Here is a 17953-nt window from a genome sequence, read left to right as displayed (position 1 = left end):
AAAAAAAAAAAAAAAAAAAAACCAAGAAAAAACCACCCTCAGGAAGTTTGAAGCTTGTGTCTTTTTTTTTTTTTTTGATCTGTCTTATGCTTACATAAAATCCTATACACATTTCCAAAGGGAATTCTGTCATTACAGACAAGTACAAATGAATAATGTTTTCCATTATGAGACAGTATTTTCTTCCATCAAAGTGGATCCTTAATATATGGAATCAAGTTTCAGCAGAGAGTTTGAGCAAATAATCCCACAGACATAATGACCATTTATAAAGAGAGCTAGAAAAGTCAAGCAGACATATTTTCCTTCCCCAAGAGAGGTCCATTATACCTATAATACTCCTATTGCTCCTGTCAGATGTTTGTCTCATCTTTCTTAAAAACTGACAGCGATTTCACAACACTCCCAGGTACACACTCCTCTGCTACATTGTTTAGACACTGCTTCAACCATGTCTCAGACTAATCCCCTTGATCCAATTTAAACACATTACATCTTACTGTACACCCCAATAATACTTTTACTTCCTACTCACGGCAGATGTTCCACACACTGAAAGACTTTCATGAACATCCCTCAGCCTTCCCTTCTCTAAAATAAATAGCTCCAGCACAGTAAATATTTTTCCATATACCATGTCAAATTTTCCAAGCAGCTGAGAGTGGTCATCTGTTTCCAGTTGATTGACCTCAATACACAGCACTCCAATATAAGGCCTTGTAAGTTTTGTGTGGGATAGAATAATGCTGCATGCTTTGCAGCTCAAAATATCAGCTTCCCAGCACTAGACACACACTGTCCTCCAACAGCAACTGCGGTATCTTAAACCTCACAGATCACTTCTAAAAACTAACTCCTATTCAACTATCTTGCGTATCTGCAGTATTTTCTGCAGGAGTAGAAGTTCTATTTTACTTGGTATATTTTGTCCAGGTTGCCAGAATTATTTTGAAACCCCATACTGTTCTTCAACATACTTGCATTCTTCCCAGCTTGTTGTCTGCTGCAAACCTAATGAACACCATCCAGTCTATCACCTAGGTCGCTAATGGAAAATAATGACTACAATCAGTCAACCAGGATTATTACACCTGCAGCCCAGTATTATCTCCTGCTTAGAGTTTCTACCCCATAAGAAGCAAAGCAAAAGGCTCTTGAAAGTGACAATATCCCCAGCCCATGCCTTCACCCCACCAAGACACATTTGCTGGTATGGCTTACTGGTAAAATTTGACTTTTAAAAAAAGCCAGCAAAGTTCTGATTTATGGAGCAAGAACCTAAAATCTTTCTGCATTTAGATATATGTGGGTATATTCTTGGTACTTCTGACAGGCATGTCAACCATAAAAACAGCCATATTTTTAAATGCAAACGGAAACATTTTACATTTCCCATAGCAGAATCAAGGAGAAAAGCATTCACAAAATATGACAATGATCTGTAAAAGCTCATTTCCAGCAGCATCTCAATGATACTAAGAAGAACTACAGAACAGCTGAGGCTGGGTCTCAAGGCCATACCTAAACACGGCTGATTTAATCCTGTTTCCACCACATACTGTGTTGAAGTGTAGTATGTGTCCAGTCACCTGATGGCGAAGTAGTACCACATAACAGAGGGGAAAAAAAGCATTCCCAATGTCCATATTCTCTGCACAAATTTTACAAAGGCACAAGAGAGCCTTTCCACTCAGGCTAGAACAGCAGGAACTTGCTTGTTTACAGCAGCATACTCAGCCCCATGTCAGGAACACCTGCAATAGCATGTTTGTCTCCAATACCATGCTTGTCTTCACTGCTGAGGGGCATGACCACTCTAAACATTCATGAGTGAAGCCACTGGGATTGGAGGAAATGTGATTATATGCAATTACACTGCCTTTTGCACTGTGGCAGCCAACACACAATGAATATAAAGTAAGAAATTCCCTGTGTCAGCTTTTTAGACTCACTTGCTCCCTGTGGCAGTTATCTGCTACCCTTTTAAGGCAAGCACGACAATAATGTGGATCCACTTATCCCCAGTGCCCTTTCTGACCTTTTCACATGCCTCTGAGTTCTGCTGCAATATGCCTCATTAAACCTCACAGGCCTAAGCTTGACTGGCTTGCTAGGATAAAATGTAACAGAGAAGCAGAAACCCTACAATATTTAGGAGAAAAAACAAGAGGACTGAGATGGCAGAGAAGAGCATATAAACGGAAGGAATGTGTGCTAATGCCAGGTTGGCTGCTGCCTTGACTCAGCGAGCAAAGACTCGTTAAAGATCTCACAGAGGCAGAGCTCTTTGATTAGCCCTTACGGAACAGAATGGTATCATGCCAATGCAATATTTTCCTTCTCCAAACATACAAATGAAGAGCTCTGTCCTGCTACTATCCAACCCCCACTTTCCTTTTCAGACTGACACAGAAGCCTCCCACCTTCCTGCTGCCCATGCTTTTGGCTGAAGTAACCTGCTCAGTTTCCTGCAAGGTCCAGTCTTTTGGTGAGCCATCAACCCCTCTGCAAAAACTGCATGTGCTGCCTGCCCCTCAACTTACTCCCAGGAGCCATCACCCATCCTCCCATTCACAAAGCATTTGGCAACCAGGTTCTTGGCATGCCTATCCCCATATGAAAACTATAATCACAGAGTGAATTCTGCAAGCCTGAACCTGTGGCAGGACATCTGCCCTAGCTCTACACTGCCCTATCCCAGAGAAAATGCCTGCAAGGAAGGCAAATGGCTTAACAAAAAGGTTGAAAAGACAAGTGGAAAACCTCCAGCAAAACAGAGCATGCAAAGGACTGCATTCAGTCAACAAAGCTTTGTAAGACAGTTAGCATGACACATAACTCCCAGGGGGAAGGGAGGCAGCAGATAGTAAGGCTGAAGGAAATTAAAAGGATCCAGAAGTTTTAGACAGGGACAGAAGTGGTGGTAGGGCAAGAATGGCCACAGCCACAAACATTATGTTCACAAACGTTATGTACAGCCAGTACAACCTAATTATAGACCAGGTACACTCCCAGCTATGGCCAACACAGGCCCTGCTGCCATGCTGTCTGCTTTAAAATTTAAAGACACATGACTGTAGGTAATAAACACACTAATGTCCTTTATGATAAGCAACAGTACAGGTTTAGAATACTGACAATAATAAAAAATGTTGAAGTCTGTATTTCATAGGAAAGAGGGGGAAAAATACTTCCCTCCTCCTCTGAGACAAAACAGAAGTGGCTCACTGGTATTTCATGCTTGTTATTCATGAGATCTGTAGAAAGTCAGCCTATACATTACATAATGGAATGGCAATAATATTGAAAATTTCAAGGGGAAAATCTATAATGGCAGAATGCCTAACTGAAGATGCAAGGCAGGCAGATTCCTGATGTTATGCAACTGCCTCTTTTCTTCTGAGGGCAGATATTTAGAATACAGGTGATACTACAGGCACCAGAGGAAACAACATATTGTCCAGAAAAACCCGAATGCTTCTTTTCTTAAGGTAAAAGCAAACACTTATTTGTAGTCAATACCTCACCCTTAACCCCCATCAAAAAACAAACAAGCAAAACAAAGAAACAAAAAAGAAAAAAAAAAGGGGAAAAAACAGCCTCTCATTATAATTCTTTAAGAACAGCATACGTTTATCAAGCCATCATGTACTCCTCCCAGAGCCCCACCAAGACCCCAATCCTACAGACCCTAAGTAAATGTGTGCACACTAGGAATTGCACAGCCTCAGGAAGTTCCCTCTGTAGATTAGGACATTATTCAAAATTTTGTAGCATCAGTGCAAAAAAAAAAAAAAAAAAGAAATCAATCAATACAGCATACAGCACCCTAGATCATGCAATTCATCAGGACACTGCAATGTTTTTTAAACACATTTCAGACATTCCTTAACTGAAGAAAATTGAACTTCCTGAAATTAATGACACTGGGAAAAAAAAAAACAGTGAACAAGAAGCTGCCTCAGTATGTCAGGTTTTCAAGGTTTAGTATTAGAAATTCAAGCTGTGCTGACTAGCAGTTATTACCCACATGATGTTCTTCTGCCAGTTTTCTCAGTGCATAAATACTTTCTCAGGCAGCAGAATAAAACAGGTGGTTATATAGTCATTTGTTCTTTTTGTGTATGTGATACAGTTTTAAACTTTACTGGAACAAAATCAAAGAGAAAATAATTCTACTCGCTGAAAATGCAACTTCTGTTCACAAAACAAACAAGAAGACACAGCCAATGCTGATTTAAAAATGCTTATATACATCCATCACATTTGCCAATGCCAGACAGAAGTTAATCACACAACTACTGCACTTACACACTAAACTACCCCTAGACCCCACCCTGATGCTCAGACATCAATACTCCCTTGCTTCAGCCTCTCCTACTGAGCCATTCCATTTCCAGCCATTAAATTCCCCTTAACATTTTCTGTACACTCTTGCTCTAAGCTTTGCTGCTTCAATGTACAAAGAAATACTGCAAACACCACCAACTGCTAGTTCAACAGGTAAAGCAGGATATAAGGGCAGAACCCAGACACAGAGCGAGTAGGTCAGTGAAAAGACTGTAAGCAGAAGACTGTCACATGGGACAATCAAGAACATTAGGAGAACCATATTTTCAGGCCGCCATCCCATTACTCTTTTGTGATTCATTTTGACATGTTAACTATTGAAGTTTTAGCAGTGAACTGATGAGACCTTTACTGCTATTTGTTTGTAGAGATTCAGTTATTTTAGCACCTTGGCACCTGCTTTCACATCACCAATAATCCATTAGCCATGAGATCTGGCCCTCAAACCAGGTTGAACCTCATGCATTATAGAATAATTTTTAACATGTATAAAAATATTTTAAATTACCCTACTGCACAAACGTTTTTTACTTTAGGCAAAGCTTGGAAGCATCCAGATATTCGATTTTCTTTGCTTCCACCAAGAATCATGCGACTCTCCCATCCTGAAATTCTGCAGCATGTCTACAGAATCATAGCGTGACCCTAGAGGCTGATTTAATTTTGCTTTTTTGCTGTTGCTTAAGTTTGATCACCATTTTGATAAAGAACTACATAAGATTAATTTTCATTCTTGACCCTGTCCTGTCCTTGCCTAGGTAGCTGAAACAAAATTCCAATAGGGCACAGCACACCCAGCACACTGTGGAGAAACATGGTACCTGGTCACTTTACATTACTTAGGACACCACAGCAGTCACAGTACAACAGCAGATTAATGCAACATTACACAATTAAGCTTTAAAGCATGATCACCTCATTTTCTGAGTATCATTTCTCCAGGGAGGAGGTTATTTTAAGAATTTTGTTATGTAGCTGGATAGTTTTCAAATACACAAAAAAAGTGATCACCATCATTATATGACTTTTTCTGCTTGTGTAGATAAAGGTTGTGTACGTGTACACACACAAAAATAGGTGAGCATAAATTTACCAGTAAAAAGGTACTATAAAACTTTAAAATACCCTCAACATAGTATACATAATTTTTCACTGAAAAGGGACATGATGAATTACATTAAAACAGATCATTCCTTTTTCTAACATGTGATGTGATAAATCATAAAAGAGGACGTAAGTGGATAAAATCTACAGATACACTATTAAAATCTGAGTCCAGAGACAACTTCAGACATACATAATAATATTAATATTGGTGTAAACAAAGAAGGGATGCAAATTTGTGTGTGCAAACACCAAAAACCCCAACACAGAACAACAATAAACAGAATGGCCTGTACTGTTAGCCAAGGACACATCTAACAGCAATAAAATACCAAGGGATATGTTGTTTACATCTAAATCAAGCCTGTGTTCTCCACAGCACAAAGGACCTCTTTGCAGAAGACCACGCACTGACAACAAGAAGGTGCTAACAAGGCTACCCAGCACACTGCACGAGCCACAAATCTCCATGGTAGACCAGCACAACTTTAAAAGAAGGAAACACGGACAATGGGCAGCACACTTGCACAGAATTTACAGAGGCTGAAGTAAGCAAGATTGTGAGGGAAAAGTTATAGTAACTGTTATAGTAACTTTTGGCTCCTAAATTATACAAAAGACATAACCAAGTTTTTCACTGTCAATCACAAGGAATCCAAAAGATGCAGTGGAAAAAGAATTCCACTCAGTGACAGGAGTAGAAAGCCCTTGAAAGCTGAGGATAGAAACAATGCTAGTAATGACACTGGAAAATACGCAACTTGAGAATCAAACACAGGCTATGGAGAATATCTGCTGGAGCACAATCCATCCATACTAGAATGGAAAAATTCATTACCTGGCAACAATAATTAATCTATTCCACTCTCCAAATTTAAGATAACGGGTCACCTATGAACATAGCTAATTTTTTATTATGTAGATGTCTATGTGTACACAGAAACTGTCAAACAAATTCCAGTTTTGTCCACCTACATGACACAAGCCTCAGAGCTATTTTTTTTATTTTTCCACACTACTAATCATTCCCAGTTTTCCCCTAAGGGCAACCAACAGTCCATATTTTTCATTGATAAAAAAACTTTTTTACAAAATTGTTTTCATGTTTCTTGAAACTTACTTATCAAGCACCTAAGCAAACAGTGGTTTTAACTACTGTTTCTCTTGAATTCTTGGTTGGCCACAATCTTATGCTCCTACTATCCAAGGGTATCAACTGTTTCATTGAAATGCATAAATTAATTTTATGAAAATTCTGTGACCAACTTTGACATTTGTGCAAGCCGATTATGTACTGAACTTGAGTCCATATTTTAGAATTACGGAAGTTAGTTTCAGAACTGTAAGGAGAAGGACAGATGCAGCAAAAATAAATACATCAAAGCAAAGCATCTCCAAATCTAACAGAAACTGAAAAAATAAACAAAATAAGACAGAAAGAGAACAGATTTAGTCTGGAAAAGTAAGGAATTTTGTTCTAGGGTATGTACTTTAAGCACTGAGGCTCTAATGAAAGGAGAAACTGCCTCTACTTACTCACTTCTTCTCATTTATTGCTGTTCCTCAAGGCTCCTCTCGACCTCAGAGAAGCCCGTTGTAAATTTTCTTTTAGGAGAAGGACATTTTAAACCAGAATGTACCTCTCAAAGCTGAGTGCAATTTTTTTGCCACAACCTTTGAGTTTGTGCCTTCTGTCTATAAAAAGTTTTAATTTTTCTGAACGCCGCCAGTATGTAAAGAAACAAATCAGGATAAGGACACTCACATCTTAAATTCGGTGATGGAAACTCACCTACTTAACACACACTGAGAGAACATCTGTGGCTACCTACTTGTGCTAGATACTATGAATGTCTAATGGATAGGGATGTGTAAATGTTATCAGGCAGTCCCTGGTTCATAAGAGGATCTGTGTGCTTCACAAACAGCAACAGCATTTAATTCTGATCAAATTAAATCTGTATTTCTGAGTCTGGCTTAACATTAAGCACAAGTACCCTCCTTGATATTACAGAATCACAAAATTCCAGTGTGAGCTGGAAGGGACCCACAAGGATTATCAAGTCAACTCTTAAGTGAACAGCCCATACAGGGATCAAACCCACAACCTTGGTGTTATTATAGCATGATCTAACCAACTGAGCTCGGGTTAGGGTTGGAAGTGTTTGGTGAAAATAAACAAATCAATAAAAATATTCTACCAAGATATAAATAACCCATCCCCATTGTAGCAGCGTGCAAAAATATACTCCTATTCAGTTTTCCAATGGACTTGCAAAGTGGGATACCAGCCATGCAGATTTACAATCAGGCTAAGCTTATATAAAGTCTTTTTGCTGCTGGAGTCAGCCTGAGAGAACGCTCCCATCTATTCATCCTGCCTCCAAGCCACCACACCCTGCTGCCAGAAAGAAGCATTTGTGCAGCTGGGCAATTTAACATGCTGAAGAAACTGCATGAAGCTAGTTGCAACCTGGATCAATTCTGCCTGTGTCCAGAGAAAGAGTTGAGCCAACACAGCCAGGGGGGGTTCCAAGCATGGAGAAGCTCACTTTTCAGCCAACCACAACTCTTTATCTCAGTTTATGCCAACTATGCTAAGATTGCTCACCCTTGAAATAGCTCTCCCTGTCCTGTTTCAAGCTGTGTCCTTTTGGGCCTGAAGCCCCAAAAAACGGTGCGAGATGTGCCTGCCTGGAACTGTTCAGGATCTCTAGATGCTTACATAAACCAAAACAGGACTTTTCACATTTTGAAATTCAATCTTCACGTCAACATTTATATAATATACAAATACAGCAATCAACACAGCCCATGCACATAACTCCTGATGTCACAACTACTGCTAACCTCAGTAGTCTGAGCCCTTTTAATTAAGCACTATTAAAGTAATTTTAAAATACCATTGTATGGGTTTGCATGGAGGTTTTAGTACCAGGGGAGCTAGAAGGTAGCTACTGGGAGAAGCTGCTAAAAGCTTTCTCTGTGTCTGGCAGATCCAATGCCAGGTGACTCCAAGACAGACCTGCTGTTCATCAAGGCTGGGGCAATAAAATTTTGTTAACAGCTCTGTTATAACAGATTTAAGAAGGAAAAAGAAGTTACTCTGCAAATGTAATTGCAGCCAGAGAAGAGCAGGGTGACAATATGTGAGAGGAACAGCCTTGCAGACACCAAGGTTGGTGAAGGAGAGAGAGAAGGTGCTCCAGGAACCAGAGCTGAGGTTCCTCTGTAGCCCGTGGTGTGACCATGGTGAGGCAGCTGTGCTCCTGCAGCCCATGGAGGTCCCAGGGGATGCAGAGATCCACCTGCAGCCCCTGGAGGAGACCCAGGACAGAGCAGGTGGATGCCTGAGACAAGGCTGTGAGCTCGTGGGAGGCCTGTGCTGGAGCAGGGTCCTGGTAGGACTTGTGACCTGTGACCCTGTGGGGGACACATGCTGGAGCAGGCTGTGCCTGAAGGACGGCGCCTTGTGGAGAGAGACTCACACTGGAGCAGTTCATGCAGAACTGCTGCTTACGGGATGGACTCACACTGAAGAAGTTCATGGAGAACTGTCTCCGCATGGAGGAGACCTCAGGCTAGAGCAGGGGAAGAAACAATATGATGAACTAACCATAACCTCCATTCCCTGTCTCTCTGTGCCACTGAAAGGGAAAAGTTAGAGCCTGAGAAGGATGGAGTGGTGTGAGAAGATGTTCTTAATATTTATTTTAGTTCTCATTATCCTGGTTCTTTTAGTAATAATTCCAATCAGTATTCCCAATTCAAGTCTGTTTGGCCTGTGACAGTATTTGGTGAGTGATCTCTCCCCATCCTTACCCTACCTTTCGCATGAACCCTTCATTGCATTCTCTCGCTTCTGTCCAGTTGCAGAGGGGAGTGACAGAGCAGCTTTGGTGGGTGCCAGACACCCAGCCAGGGTCAACCCACTACAACCACCTGCATAAACCTAAGCATTTTAATAACTGGATATGATTATGCTGACAAGATGGTGTTCTCTACTACACTTTAATAAAGCCTCAACACAGAAAGCACACTAGTATCTCAGTGATCCGCTAAACTAGTATGTATATGAATGCAACTGAGGTATTGTGATGCAGTCATTTTTCATATTTGGAGTAAACTAACTAATAACATTCAATATCAAATATCCCAGAAAGAGTAAGCAAGGCCAAGTTCCAAGAGCCACTTTCTGCTCTGGCTGCAGTGAACAGCAGTTTTGCCATTAACTTTAACAGAGGCAGTCTTGTACCCACACAACAGTTTCAGGTTAATACAAAGCATCAAGGACACTAAAAGAATGCACCAAAAATAATTTTCTTTAACTGTTTTTCCCTCTGTCACTGAAATACTTAAATAATTAAATACTTGACAGGAAATTAGTTTTATATTTTCTTGACTTTTCTTTCATAATGGGTTTGCTTACTGTGTACCATAAGAATTCTCATGAGTCCAAACCCAAAACAACAATCTTTTCCAACACAGCAGACATCCTATTAAGTACAGACTTCTGGTATGCTCTTTGAGTCAGAACAACAGAGCACTTCACTGCACTTTCCCAGCAGTTACAGTTTCAGCTGTTCACATATTTCTATATATTTCTATATATATTTCTATATATTCATCTACTATCACTAAAACCTACACAGCACTATCAAGTTGAGACCAAGTAACCGGCCTCTCATGCAAGGGCACAGGTTTTTACTCAAAAAGGGTATAGAAAGGTATAGAAATCCAAGCAAAGCACAGTTGAACTCAGCATCTGAGTACATATTATTATAACTAAGTAGCAATTTATACAAGAATATATAGTCTTTATTTCCATAATCAAAATAGTAGCTTAACAATCCTATACATTTAGTAGAACTCATCTATTCTTTTTTCCTGCCTTCTCATCCACAGGACTGTTTACGGAGTTCTGTAAGCATGACAAGTTTCTTTTATACTATTCACAAAGAAAGCATATTTCTTCCTTGATTTTTTTAACAAATCTTTAATAAAAAACAGAACCCTGAACCTAAGGACTTTTCATCCCTTTGGAAATCCCTCACAATAGCATCTCTAAAAGATGGGCATAAAAATGGTGACTGCACGCCCACAGGTTTTCAATTACAATTTTCTTTTCTTTGTATGTATTCTCAGGCAGAACAACTGCCGTATTTAACTTCCATTCTAACTGCCCTGAAAAGAAAACCAGTCTACTCTAAAACTGTCAAAAATACATACTACAATCTAAGCACAATAGCGAAAAACTTCATATACTCACAAACTTCCTCTTCTTGGAAGGCTCAACTCTTTCTGCAATAGAAAAAAAGTTACAGTGTATTAGCAATAAAATATTTTAACTGGAGGTGGTCTTTTTGAGACAAGTATCACAATTCTCTCATCCCATCAGTACCAGAGAGACAAAAGTGGTATATCGGGACAGTAAAATATGCTACATGTACCACCTTCCTTTCTTATTTGAAATATTAACAATAGTATTTGGAAAATTCTGTATCTTTTTGTAGCAGCAACATTAAAATATTTCAAGCAATAGACAGATCTTATGGAAAAGCCTTACAGTCTGCTATGATGCACTGGCAACACTATTAAAATTTGCAAGACTCACTGACAAAGATAAACTAAGCTCTTTACAATACTCATAATTCACAAAAGTTGTTAATAACAGGATCACAAGCTGAACAGGTGACCATTGCCACCAAGCTTTCTATACTATATTCTTAAACCCAAAAAACATTAAGTACATAATAGTTTGGTCCACAATAAATAATTAGAATTTATTACAATCTTCTGCAAACTACTAGCACAACAACAGAAACACCACTGTTAAACTTTACTACAGCTTTTGCTGAAAACAGTTAATTAAACAACTTTTTATGGGACTGAGATAGCCTGCTAGTCAAATGGAAACTGCAAAATAAACATTTTTCTGTTATTTTAGTGTAGAAGAAAGCCACAAGACCCATAAAGTTTTGACCATCAGAAACAAGCAAAATATATATACCACAATACATATATTATCATCTATTGTATAAATCACAGAATAGCTGAGGCTGAAAGGTATCTCTGGATATCCTCTGGCCCAGCCTACTCACAGCAGAGGCAATTGCAACAAATTACTCAAAACTACATCCAGTTGGATTCTGAACATAATTTTGAACATTTTGCAAAGATGAGCACCCACAACTTCTCCAGGTAATCTGTTCGAATGTTCAATTGCCCTCATCTCTTCATTTCTCACATGAACCTGAATGCTACATTAGTTAAGCATTATCTTTGCAGTCATGCCCAGCAGAGAGAATCAACTGCATTCAAATAAAAGGACAGCTTGTCTGACCTAGAGGATACACAGTCAAGATACATTTGAAGTTGAAGGGCATCATCCTTGTTGAAAAGTAAGGTTGCATATGTGTGTCCTGGGGTGACTTTATGATGCTGAATTGTGTCCCCATACATCTGTCTAGCCCAGAAACAAGTTTTGCACCTTTAAGACTGGTTCTAAGAAGCACAGAGCTTGTTTTCAGAAACTGCACTCACTCCTCCACATTCCTGCTCCTGGACTGTGTTGTCTGCGGACGGACAGACACCAAGACCGAGCCCTCCTTTGCTTTTAACTAGTTTTTAGCTAGCTGATGCAGAAAAGTTCCCTGGACTGTGGCTTTTCCTTTTCTTTGGACCTGCTCAAACCTGCTCTGGACTGAACACCCAGAAAAGCACCGGCGGCTCACACCTGCAGCCCACCAGGCCTGGCCTGGGCCATGGCATTTCCAGAGCTGGAGGGGCTGATAAGAGACTGAGTGAGCTGACCTACACCCCACGGAAAGGACTTTCTGAGTTTGTCATCTCTTCAGATTGGCAAGTCATTTTATTGTTTAATATTTTTCAGTTTTTGTGCTGGTGAATGCTTTGCCTGTTAAATAAACAGGTTTTTTCCACTTTTCTCCACAGAAATCTTTTTCCGGAACCAGCTGAGGGAGAGCCCACTTAAAACTGCTTTCTAGAGGAACCCCTTTTGCAGGTTTTCTCCCAAATTTGCCCTAAACCAGGACAATGCAAATAGTTCAACTTCTGTGGTTGGATGCATTTAGTAATTTAAATGCTTTTTTTATGTCTACTTACAATAACCTCACAAAAAGCTGTTTTAAAGTATGTAACAGACACTGTGTTTCCATTCTAGAAGTTATCAAAGGGAGTAACTGAAAAATTCTCTTTCAAAAGTAAATAAACTACATATATGCAATCTGTGTATGTGCACAAGCATTTATTTCACACAGCAAATAAAGTTGTAAGTATTGACCAGAAAACACATATAAGAATACAATCAAGTGGACAAAAATAGTTCAGCCAGGCACCTTAGATAAAAGGCCATAAGGGAATGAATAATTATGTATTCTTTAGAGAGTTTTAAATGGTGTGCAGTAAATAAAGCCTGGGCTGCTAATTGAATGATAAGGACTAAAATATCAAGTAGCAGCTCAATTCCTGAGTACCGCCCATCCTGTTCACTGAATGGGGAAGGAAAAAATAGTGTGAAACAATGCAATTAGACATCGTAATGCAAAGGCATAGGAGAGCAGCATTAGGGGCATGGTAACAAATTCTCATACTTCCTAGGAAGTTCCAGCAACTGTTAAGAATTTGCATTTTAAAACAACATCTTTCAGCATAACATGTGCTTATATACAAAAGAACAGTTACACCTGCACACAATATTGCATTATGAAACTGAGTAATTCCCCTCCATTTAAAATGTCACATTCATCATGAACAAAACGTTACCACAAGTTAGAACCCACGTACTTCCCTTTGTGTTTTTTTTCTTTAATATTTACAATGTCATTGTGTTCTATTTCTAACATGTTACTTTACTTTTAACGGTAGGCACTGTCATACTGTAATAAACAATGCTTGTGGGAAAGCTGCCAAACAGTATGAGCAAGTCGTACATGGGTTTGAGCTGCAACATGTACTTTAAATTTGTTTCCTATGAATCTGTGTGGGTTTTTTTTTTTTGTTTGTTTTATTCAACTGGAGTGTTTTGGTTGTAGTTTATCATTATAACAGCAGCGCAAATAAGAGGCACTGGCTTCTGTAGACACTTGAAGTCACATTAGTCTCTTGGCACATTCTCATGCATGCCACGCTGAAGCACTACTTTGACTATCAAATGAAGCTCCAAAAGAATAGTGGCTCACTGTTAAAGATGTTAAAAAGTGCCAAGACCACCCCATATAACATAAAAAATAAGGCAAAATCACTTGTATGTAATTAATACAAGACAATTTACAAAACATTGCATTTCTAAGGCTGGATTTTAAAACAATATACACATAAATAAAGAAGTACTGAAATAAAACAAATATCCTTACTGGATAATATTTCTATCTTCATTTTTCCTATCTATTACAACCATGATGTTAAAATGAAAGGTCACTTCTCTCATGCTTTTCCAGCTGGAGCACTTCCAAGAAAAAAAAGGTAACCTAAAATGTAGTAAACTGAAGCATGTTTTTCTCTCTCAGATCACACTAAATTATTACAGCTCCTACATTATTTTTTTATATTACTTAGTGCTCACCCACCCCAAAGATTTTTCCACAGCCTGAAGGAATTAACAGATTATGAGCTGTGTCCCTACAGACCTTCTCCTTCCTGAGAAGGCTCAACAACATGATGCTAGTTTTGCAGTAGTACAGCATAGCTCCACAACTGGCTCTACACAAAACAGGTGGGAAAAGCATAAACATGCTCTACATAGGGCTTAGGTCTAGCTTATAGCTCAGATTAGAGAAATCATATATTTCCTAGGTATACAAAACACTATTTGTACTAAAAAGTTAAAGACAACACTTTTACCCTGCTCCTTCCAGATGTTTTTGTCACAGCCACTTTAAACAGGGATGAATGATACCAAACCAAAAGTATTCCATTCTTCAGGCTTGCAATGCTCCAGTTAAACTCCAAATGACCTGCATCAACTTCAGTTTTCTGGCAAATCAGTGTTTCCTTTCTGGAAGCCTCAGCAGAAGACCCAGAAGACCTGTCTGCCCTAGTTCCACTGCTCAGCATCCAATGCATGCAGACTGCTGTAGGTAAAACTTAGCAGGGTCAAGACCTTTGCATCACATACTTAGCAGGCAGGCACCTGGGACAAAGAGAAAAAGATGCCTTCACTACGACTATGCATGGTTCTCAGTCACCAGCTCTGCCCCCGAGGATCCCACTGTGCTCTTCTGCCCTTCCCCTACATGGAATCCTCCTCTGGCCAGTTCAAGTTGTGCTGGTTTTAGGGCTACTTCATTCCACTGCAATAACATAAACCAGATTTAATGGACCAGAGACTCTTGCCCTTGAGGCCCTGTGTGTCTCAAAAACTACTGTCACAAAATATAACAAACCTTCTCTCCAGTTTAAGAGATCTGTGCAAGCTGTGCCAAATTGCTATGATGTAGCATTAAGAACCAGATATATTGAATGTAATTGCAGCTGTCAGTCAGTTCAAACTCTCTACTCTGCGCATTTTACTATCAATAACATGTTTTGACAAGAATAATGCTTTTTGATTATTTCAATAATTATGATTCTTCCCATGGTTCTACACACCTCTGAGACACTTCTGTATGCACAAGTTCATTATCTTCACCATAGTGCAGATATTCAGCCTTATAATAGATCACACTGAACAAATAAAACAGTCAACTTTATTCTGAGTCAAAGCCTTCACCTTCCTAACTAGAAATATAGTTTAGAAAAAAAACCTGTGTAAATAGATTTGAACAAAACAAGTGACTTAGAAAACACTAACTTCTTCACATTACTTGTAATGATTACCAGCAAGTTAGAGAAAATTTTAAATATTGAATTTCATCCCCTATACGCAAGGAAGAAAAAATGTTATTAACTTATTTCTTGTTACTGGTTCAATTTTAAACAACCACTATTTAAATATTTAAATATTATTTAAAGAACCAGTAAAAAGTTGCAACATTCATAAACTACCAAAGACACAGCTGATATTGTTAATACAAGGTTGACTTTACAATCACAGTAAATCTGCTTCATCTTCCAACAACTGCAATCTTCAAACATTCAAGAAGTCTTTCAGAGTTTCAAGTTGCTCATAAAAGTAGTCTGGAAAAGTGCACCTTTTCAAAACTAATTTCAGTCGTGCATTCTTCAGCTGGTGAGGTGTTGAGTATAGTAAGATTAATACGAGGAGTTGGGGTTTCTTTTAAACATTGTTGCTCTATCCATCCATCATAAACTGTAAATATCTGACAGCTTTCTGGTAACCTGTCTTAGATCTTAACAGTTTAAAATTGTAACATTTCACTGCATTAGTAACAGCAGGAAGGAAAAAAAAAACAGCAATGGCACACAATTCACCTTCTTATCATCATCAATGACAGCAAGACTTACTGCTTTGAGGAACGAATTTGAAGGACTTCTTCCTAAGTAATACTATGATTTTGCTGAAGATAAGCTGGGGGATGACAGCAGATCTTGCATTTGGATGTGGCAATAAGAATATAAAGCAGTGCAAGTGACAAAGTAAAGTATTATTTCGATCTATCAGAGAAAGGTATTACACCGTGCAAGAGCTTTTTATAAGCTAATCTTGACCTCTTTATAAGATTAATATATCAAGTCATTGCACTAATCCATTCTAAATACCTTCTAAGCAAGGCAGTGGCAGGTGATGCTTTTTATGTTATTGCTTACAACTTTGCCAGCATTTGGTTCTTTTGAATGACAGAGTAGTGACATTTGTGTGGAGACAGATCAACCATAAGAAATGACAAGTGGTGGTGTCTCACACCAAATTTGCATCTTCTGCTCTAAGTTTGTTTCACTGGCAAAGCTGTCTTTTGTTTCTATGACAACTTAAAGTGTTTTCTGGTTCCAGGAATAGTAAGCCTTTGCCTCAGAAATGGTATTCTATTAACATCAGGGTGGGATTTTAGGAGTGGCTATTTACCCTAAAAATTGCAGTTGAATGAACACAGGATTAAAAAATTTTCAAAAATATGCTGAAAATACATTGAGGTCTTTTTTTGTCAGTCAAGGTGTTTTCACTTGGATCTGATTTCTCTCAGAACAGGTGTTACTGTAAAACTGTTCTTCCTTTCAGATGACCTAAGTGAATTTGTATTTGCAACACCTCTTTCTCAGCAGTCTGAGTTCTAGACTTGTCCAAGATGCAAATCTTTATCAACTTTTCTCAGGAAAACTGTACCAATACCTTCTTCACTGGTAATGTAAGTCAAGATCACTATCTTTCCTTTTCCACACTTGCTGCCAAGGAACTTGGCAGTATCCATGCCTTACAGTAAAGTCTGATGTTCTGCCTTTTAGCTGGAGGCTTACAGATTCTTTCCACTCATTCAGACACAGCCACCAGTTTACCAGGGGTTTTGTTTGCTTATTGTGTACTCCCACTAACTGAATCACAGATCATCCCTTCACAAGCATTTCCATGAACAAAAATTGCCACTTCTGCACTGGCAAGCTCTGGAAGGTAGTTATCACTACTCAAGGAAGATTCCACTCACAGTTGCCCTGTGACAGCAAAACACTCCTTAAGACAAAACACAATGCTTCCTAATTCTTATTTCTGCACATTCTTAATTGTGCATTTAAAAATTTAAAGGTATTATTCTGCATCACATCCCCAAACTTCAAGTTGCAAATTAGCAACACTACCACAGATTGTAATGGGAATATACTGTAGAAGTGAAGAGGCACTTAAGATCCAGCTTGGCCAGAAAAAGCCACATTTTATCTAATTCAGTATTGTGTGTTCTATGCAATTCATTTTTATCTCCTTTGTTAACTTTCCCTGTTATTGTTACATGCACCGCTGACTGTATCCTTCAAAGGAGAAACATATCTTTGTGTCAGTTCTGTGTTCTGAGATGTAAAAGGAATATTCAGGTGCTAGGCAAATTATCAATTTAAATGCAAATTAACTGGATCAAAAAGGATGCCAAACTGGCTATATATAAAAACCATATAACAAAAAGAAAGCAATCACTTTATCACGTACAAGAACAATTTGAATAATCTATTTTCCTACAGATGAACCAGATACAACATTAAGATTTATAATAAGCTAGACTCAACTAAGTAAACAGCAGTTAAATGTGTTTTGCTTTGCATAGTATTCTAGAAGTTCTCATATAGCATTAAAAACACTGATCCATATGGAGGTTGAAACATTTCAGAAGGATTCCATGAGTTAACAGTAAGGATTTTTCCTATGAAATACACTTTAGTCTGAAGACTCTTCAATTGCAGGATTGGTAATAACATTTAGTAAGCAAAAGAACTTTGTTTACCTTGTTAAATATTGTTTAGGGATACAATACAATAACAGTCTCATGTAAATTTTGAAATGAATTAACAGAAAACAAAGAAAAAACAATTACACCAGGTTTTCTGTAGTTTTTTTACAGAAGATGAAGAGCTACAACAGTTTCTTCAGAGAAAGTAG

The 17953-nt window shown here is 38.6% G+C and overlaps 1 protein-coding gene across 7 annotated transcripts in view; it reads right to left on the bottom strand.

The window, feature by feature from the left end:
• MAST4 (microtubule associated serine/threonine kinase family member 4) overlaps positions 1 to 17953 on the bottom strand; it is a 288832-nt gene that overhangs the window by 133008 nt on the left and 137871 nt on the right. For 6 of the 7 annotated variants that reach the window (XM_068175824.1, XM_068175825.1, XM_068175826.1 and 3 more), the window contains one exon: positions 10724 to 10755. The exons of the other annotated variant lie outside the window; for it this stretch is intronic. In XM_068175824.1, coding sequence (XP_068031925.1) covers positions 10724 to 10755 — 32 coding nt within the window. The remainder of the gene's footprint in view (positions 1 to 10723; positions 10756 to 17953) is intronic. 7 annotated transcript variants of the gene reach the window in all.

This window comes from Anomalospiza imberbis, chromosome Z (genome assembly GCF_031753505.1).
Source record: "Anomalospiza imberbis isolate Cuckoo-Finch-1a 21T00152 chromosome Z, ASM3175350v1, whole genome shotgun sequence".
In the NCBI taxonomy this organism is placed as follows: Eukaryota; Metazoa; Chordata; class Aves; order Passeriformes; family Viduidae; genus Anomalospiza; species Anomalospiza imberbis.
Note: the sequence above shows the minus strand (reverse complement) of the source record. Positions and strands in the feature narration are given on the sequence as shown.